The sequence below is a fragment of the Cariama cristata genome, unplaced genomic scaffold, assembly GCF_000690535.1.
Source record: "Cariama cristata isolate BGI_N322 unplaced genomic scaffold, ASM69053v1 scaffold21910, whole genome shotgun sequence".
NCBI classification, from domain to species: Eukaryota; Metazoa; Chordata; class Aves; order Cariamiformes; family Cariamidae; genus Cariama; species Cariama cristata.
Window position 1 is genome coordinate 9,793 of NW_009593226.1, and position 6,617 is coordinate 16,409.

A 6,617-nucleotide genomic window follows, 5' to 3' on the forward strand; every position below is an offset into this window, starting at 1 on the left:
TATTCTTGTTCAGCTTCTACTTTGAACCTTTTTTTTTTTTTTAAATGACAACTGCAGTTCCTCTTGCCTCCTTTTCCTCTTTGCACACTCCACATTTGCCCACTAGTGGTTTTGGATCTTCCAGCAGATACCGTGGTTTTCCACGTCGCCATCCTGTGCTATAGCCTCAAGTTACTCAGCCAAAATCCCTGTTCCTCTTCTTCTCTGGGGACAATTATAAGAAAGGTATTTTGTTCTCCGATATGGTAGTCTGATTATACTGTCCCAGTGAATGGAAAAAAAAAAAGGCACTGTTTACAATGGCAAGGTAAGGCAGGGAAGTAGTTTTTTCATCATCATTTTTTCTGGTAAGTGGAGATGGTTTCAATGGAGAAAACTGGTCAGGATGACATGTGCGAGGCTTGCTGCCCTCTCCTGGTGTCATCAGGGGCCATGCATTCGATCTCACAGCTGCCTCAGATGGAAGTTTTCCCCTTTTGAGATGATGGGTCCTGCTGGAGTGGAGAGAAGAAGGTGCTTTATAGATGGAATTGATTATTTTAAACAGCAGTGTTTTGATTAGGATTAGCTGGACCAATTCAACTAGGCACAGCTTTTCAATTGTCATTTGCAAAGGCAACAGTGTTGACCAGGTTCCCTCAATCTGCAGATGATCCCCTCTGGTTTTCTGATGGTGACAAATGGATTGGAACTCAACACTGCCAAGTCTTCTGGCTACTCTTGCCCAATTTTCTGGGAGCATTAGCACTTAGTATGCTTTTTGTTTACGATCATGGGAAACAGTATCATGGCCCATCAGAGCATACCAGTTACAGCTGAAAATGTACAGCCATGTTTTGGTGCACATTGTGGGAATGTACTTTTAGCCAGCACATCTGTGTCTCAGCATTTGATGTGAACCCATCTTCTTATCCTGTAAGGTGGCTGACCAGGAAAGGTACTCACCTTGTAGAAATAACTTTACTCCTGGTAGCTACTGAAGCTCAGTTTGTTGGGTCATGTGCAACAATCAAAGGCAGCAGCTCTCCACAGCGGGAAGTCAGTTTTAAGGATGCAAAGTGATCTAACCTTGTGGGTCCAATGTTAAGGATCGCAATTGGCAGCTTCTTCTCCCGCGCAGCAAGAGCAAACCTGTAACCAGAGTATACCTGCAGGAATAGCAGAAGACAGAATTACTGGCAGCTTAGGAAAAAGAGGAGCTACAGAAAGCAGTAAGGAAAGTAAAATAGTTGCTGTTGGCACTGGGAACAGGGGCTGCATGTACATGCTGTGTCAAGCAACTGCACTGAATTCGGGTAGGAAATTTCTCCATTCGGGAGTGCACCAAAAAGAACAGCTTTTAACCTCTGTCAGTGAAGGATTTGCAGTTTCACAGAAACTGAAGCTTCATAGTACATTGAAGGGACATGTCCTTGTCTTTTAGTAAATCTCTGCAGCAGTTTTTATTAGTTATCATCGGGACTTATATGCTTCTACTTTGATGGTTCTCACATGGCCCAGCTTAGGTAGTACAAGAATGAAGCTAAGGCATTTCAATCATTCCTGTACAAAGGATTATAAGCTTAAGAAGTGCAAGCTCAAGGAATTTGCCTCCAGTATCCCGAAGCCAAGAGAATCACAATCAGGCAGCCTTGGTTTTATCTCATTCCGGAAGGCGTTTGAGTAGGTTTTTTTAATGTAATAGAACTTGTTACTGGAAACATTTCTCTTATACAAATTCTATTCCAAAAGCTTCCACGTGTTAAACAGGGGTTTCTAAACTACCTTACCTTATCAGTAAGAGGCTAATGGAGAAAACACATTGTGATACCAAGGACAATCCTAAACAAGCAGCAAGCGGAGAGATTCCTGCTTTCTTATTGATAATTTATTTGGGAGTTAGAGATCCTAAAATCTGGTATTCCATACGGTGTGCCGTAAGGCCTAGAAAGCTGCCAAAGGCTAAAAAATTCAACAAAAAAAAAGTGGGGTAATGATCTCTGCAGGACTGAATTGTATCAGGTATCTTGGATTTATGGGCAGTTGTGAACCTACGATGTACTGATGGAGGAGGTAGCAGAGAGAAGTCTGAATGGAGTTATTTATAGCAGCATGAAGCAGACTGGCAATAGAGTGACAGGGAAGCCCTACAAAGCAGCTCTGGAGAGGCTGTTCTGATCCACAAGCAATTAGTAGTCCTAAATTGTGGGACCAAGTATTATTGCAGGCAGAGTAGCACAGAAATGGGAATGCAGTGTGGGAAGAAGACCTACTTACCTGCATAGAGGATCCTGCCACCAGCATGGAGTCTGATTCCGTCAGGCGTTGGTGCACAAACCTCACTTTTTCCTGGCTCACTGTGTCTCCAAAGAATGTCACGTCGGGCTTCAGGATTCCACCACATTTACGGCAGGCTGGGACTTGGAAATTACGCACCTGCTCATCTGTCAGGAAGACATCCCCATCTGGAGCCACACCGAATGCTTCAGCTTTCCAGGTAGGATTCAGAGCTTCAAAGTGCTCCTGAAGCTCAGAGCGCAAGATTTGGTCTCCGCAGGCCAGGCAGAAAACCCTGCAGTTCAGAGCAAAGTCTTAATGGAGAGTTTCATGTCAGCTGAAGATCTGGAGTCTGTGACTTCTTCCTTAGAAGGCCTGGAAGGCCTGTCATCATTATCCACATTTATTTACCAAATAGTACAGGTCAAGGTCTGTCTTTCTACCTCCAGTTGTTGCTTTGTAGGAATGCTCTAGAGGAATCACTTTGAACCCTACCGTGCATCCTCTCTCCCAGTTCCGGTTGTGCCTTTTCATCTGGAAACTTTGGGTGATCACAGCCAGGCTGCAGTGGCCCTTCTCCAGTCCACTCATCCTGGGCATTTCTGGCACTATCCACTCTGCTTAGCCCTGGATAATCCTTGCATCCTCAGGATCCCCTTGTCCTCTTCACTAAGAGGACATTTGCTGTAGCAAGGAAAGGGGAAATTCTGACTGATGCAGGCTCCAAGGGAAATGATCCAAATAATGCTCAAAAAAACGGAGTGGTCTTCATGTTTCTTAAATACTGTGCTGTGAACAGCACTGTTTGGTGACCTTTTTCTCTACCCCAGCCCAACACCACCTTTGAGCATGTCATCTCCAGGAACCCAAATTCAACGTTTTGCCTCCTTTCTCAGCAGCTAACACTCTACCTGCTCATCAGTCACTCTGAACAAGAGACCAGAGGATCAACCACCCTCCCTCTGCCAACAGAGAGTACCTGTGTGTGCAGCCATGCAATTCTGTCATGCGCTGGCTCCCGGCTTTGGTGTGAAGGGCATCCACATTCTGGGTCACCAGCCAGTGCAGCTTCCCCAGCTTCTCCCAGTCTCTTAGTACCAGATGTGCTGTGTTTGGCTGGTGGGAGGAGAACTGGGGCCAGCCCACAAAGTTCCTTGCCCAGTACCGCTGCCGGGCACTGGCACTACGAACAAATTCAGCGTGCTGGATGGGCCGTCTGTCTGTCCTGGCATAGAGCCCGACACCTTCAGAACGGTAATCTGGGATCCCTGATTCAGTCGAGATTCCAGCGCCAGTCATTACAAACAGCCTCTTGGAGTTAGAAACGAAGCGCTGCAGCTCCTCTACTTCCACAGGATCTGGGGGAAGACAGGCTGGCACGAAAGCCAAGTTTGGAGAGGTTCTGGATACAGAATGGGATCTGAAATGATGGAATCTAGTGGCTCTGCAAACTCCAGACAACTTCCTGGCAGAGAACATGTTCAGCTAAAAGCCAAGAACAGAACACATGGCAGGTAAAAGAAAGCAAACCGCATGTCCTTAATTCCATTTTCCTGGGATTCTCTGGAAGATGATGCTGATAAGTATTCTTTGCTCATTTTAATAAAGAAATACAAATTATTTTGGAAATGTTAACTAAAGCCCACTGTCGGAGGACAGCATTTGCGTGGCAACACTGAGGACTGCTCAAGGTATAAGGACAAAGTTAGCACCTTTGACTTGCAGGATTCCTGCTTTTCTGTGCTGGTGTGAAGGACAGCTGCCTAAGAAGACTTGTAAAGAGCCCAGAAAGACCTGAGCATGTGGAGTCTTTCCCCAGGTATGTGCAACAGGATAAAGAAGAAATGTCAGGAAGGTGAAGCACCCCACCCCAGAGGTGCTGTCTGGGTGGTTCCTCCACAGGAGACCCTTGCCCTGCTTTCTTTAAGATTCTGCCTGCTCCAAATCAGTCCTTTCTATTTACCCCATCCTTTGCACATGTTGTGGGAAGAGAGAGAAAAACAACCTTGAAATGTTGCTTTTTCAGGACAAAGGCCTTGACTGGAGTTACTCTTCTTTTTTTATAAAGGCCTGGTGCAGAACGGGCCTTGAAATGGGACTGAAGATGATCAGGACACCGCCTAAATGCCTCTGGCACTTCCTCCTTTGTGGGTGCCATCTCCCTGTAGTCAGTGGAGAGGTGGAGGGGTACTGCTTTGCTTCTCCAGCAGAAACAGGGGGCTTTGAGAGAGGAGGGGTCACACAAATGGGGGGGCGAGGTGTGGAAACAACTGCCTGGCAGGTAGGAATGGGATGGAAATCCTGCCCTAAGGGAGAAATGGCATGCCCTGTTGGAGGCAGGCAGGATGGCTTTGCTGACAAGAAGCCCGGAATTGTGTGCAGGACCTGTTGTGACAGGAGTGGATTGGTTTGGAACTTGATTTTGTTTGGTCCTTCTGGCAGTCTGCAGTTCTCCTTTCTCCATTTCACTATTCTAAACCCATTTTTTTTCTGGGCCTTTTTATGGTTTTGCATACAAAGTACAAAAAGTTTTGAAGGAAACCATACTGAGAATTGACTGTCTGGTATTTCTGCCTCCCACTGTCTCCCTTAGCAAGGGGGCTTGTATGAGATCTGGAAGATGGAGGAAGGACTTTAATTACTGATAAGAGGGGATGGTCTCTAAAGAGTGATTGCAACAGGCCCCAGATAGTCTGGTGCTTAAAGCTTGCTTGGTAGTGTGGGATGTTCACTCACGCTTCTGCCCTCACCATCGCAACTTACTGGGAGGACACCTGAGGGACTGGGTCTCACTGGGAGAGAGAGGTCTGCTGGAGCAGATCCCTTTCAGGTGTTACAGGCAGTGGTTTGAAGGAGGGCTCTGGGCAGCTTGTGAGCTGTCAAATGGTTAAAGCACGTGGGCAGTTTCATAAATGCTGCCCACAGGAAACTTGCAGTGCCTGTGAGATCTGTGGCAGCTCTGAGGAAGTCAGAGGTATTCAAGTGGTGAGCTTACTTGTATACAAGGCTGGCACCTAAGTATATATATTGATGACCTGTGCTTCAGTGCCCAGATGGTTTTTAGACTCCTGTTGGCGTCTAAATTGCTTTGCCTGAAGTCCCCAGTTCCCGACAAGTACCAGTTCTTACAGTAAATGGGGCAATATTTAAATACATTTAAAGTTTGGGTGTTCACCTCTAAGTATCATGATACTAAATCGATGCTAGTGGCAAAGAGTAGATTTGTGTCAGTTAATCTCCAGTTCTCAAGGCTTTGTGTCATCATCAGTTGAACTACAGGGAAGACTGGACTTTCTCCATAGTCTGAATTACTTTTTAAATCTATGCAGTGGAATCTGTTTGCAATGATTTTTGCCTTGTTTTGTTGTTTGCAGGAGTTGTTGGGCATTTCCTCTGAAGAGGTTTAATTTTCTATATGAATTAATTAGAAGGGACAAAGTCTCCCAATAAGCTGTAATTTGCTTTGAGAATAACTTCTGTCATGATGCTCCCCAAAGGCTGTTAAGCCAGCTAGACTGTATTTAAATTGCTTTAACTGATGAAAATTCTCCATTCCTGTCCCTTATCATCAAAAGATCTCTCGGAAGGAAATGTTCCGAGGGGGAATGAAATGGAGATATAATATGGGCTGGCCCACAAGAGGGAGAAGGCAATGGCAGGCCCAGCAGCAAAACATAAGATACATTTGAGAGCTGCTGTCAAGCGTAGAAGTAGGACAGTGTAGGAGAGAAACTCACAAAGGACAGAATATTTCCTGTGAAATACAAAGCAGCTTTTAAAATTAAAGTGCTCAGATTAAAAATTAACAACTACTATACATAAGAAGTGAAATTCTTTAAACGTACCGATCGAGGTCCGCGGCTTGAGTTTGTTTTTAACGTGCATCCAGGATGCTCCACAGAAAGAGATCAGACAAGTTTACGGTAGAAGATAAACAGGTTTCTACAACTGGTTACGGGCCAGGAATTCAGAGGAACGGCCACGTCATCCGAGTCTCTTTTGCTGTAATAATAACGGAGGGGGGTGGCTAACGGCCGCACCGAACACATCTAATGAAGTAAGAGCGATAGGGTGAGTAACGCCTGAAAACGTACCCTTCGGAACGCTGCCGTCCTGGGCCGCAGGAGGAAGGGGCTGGGCTGCCGGCAGAGGATTTTTCTGGGAGATGTAGTTCACAAAGGCATTCAGCCCTGAGCAGAGACTACAATTCCCATGCTTCAAAGAAAAAAAAAAAAAACAACCAACCTCCGAGTTCCTGACACCTGATAAAGTCAATTTGAAAACGCTAAGACCTTCATAGCTGCCCTCAAGGAGACATACTAGAGTAAAATCAAATAGCTTTGATTAAATGCATTGTAGAT

The 6,617-nt window shown here is 45.5% G+C and overlaps 1 protein-coding gene across 1 annotated transcript; it reads right to left on the reverse strand.

The window, feature by feature from the left end:
* Nucleotides 1–253: 253 nt before the first annotated feature.
* SIRT4 (sirtuin 4) lies at nt 254–3,741 on the reverse strand (the record flags this gene model as incomplete). Its single annotated transcript, XM_009709641.1, is given in 5 exon segments — nt 254–491; nt 946–999; nt 1,002–1,148; nt 2,257–2,551; nt 3,236–3,741. Coding segments are annotated over 4 exon segments (951 nt in total), but the record flags the coding sequence as incomplete, so codon positions are not given.
* Nucleotides 3,742–6,617: the final 2,876 nt, after the last annotated feature.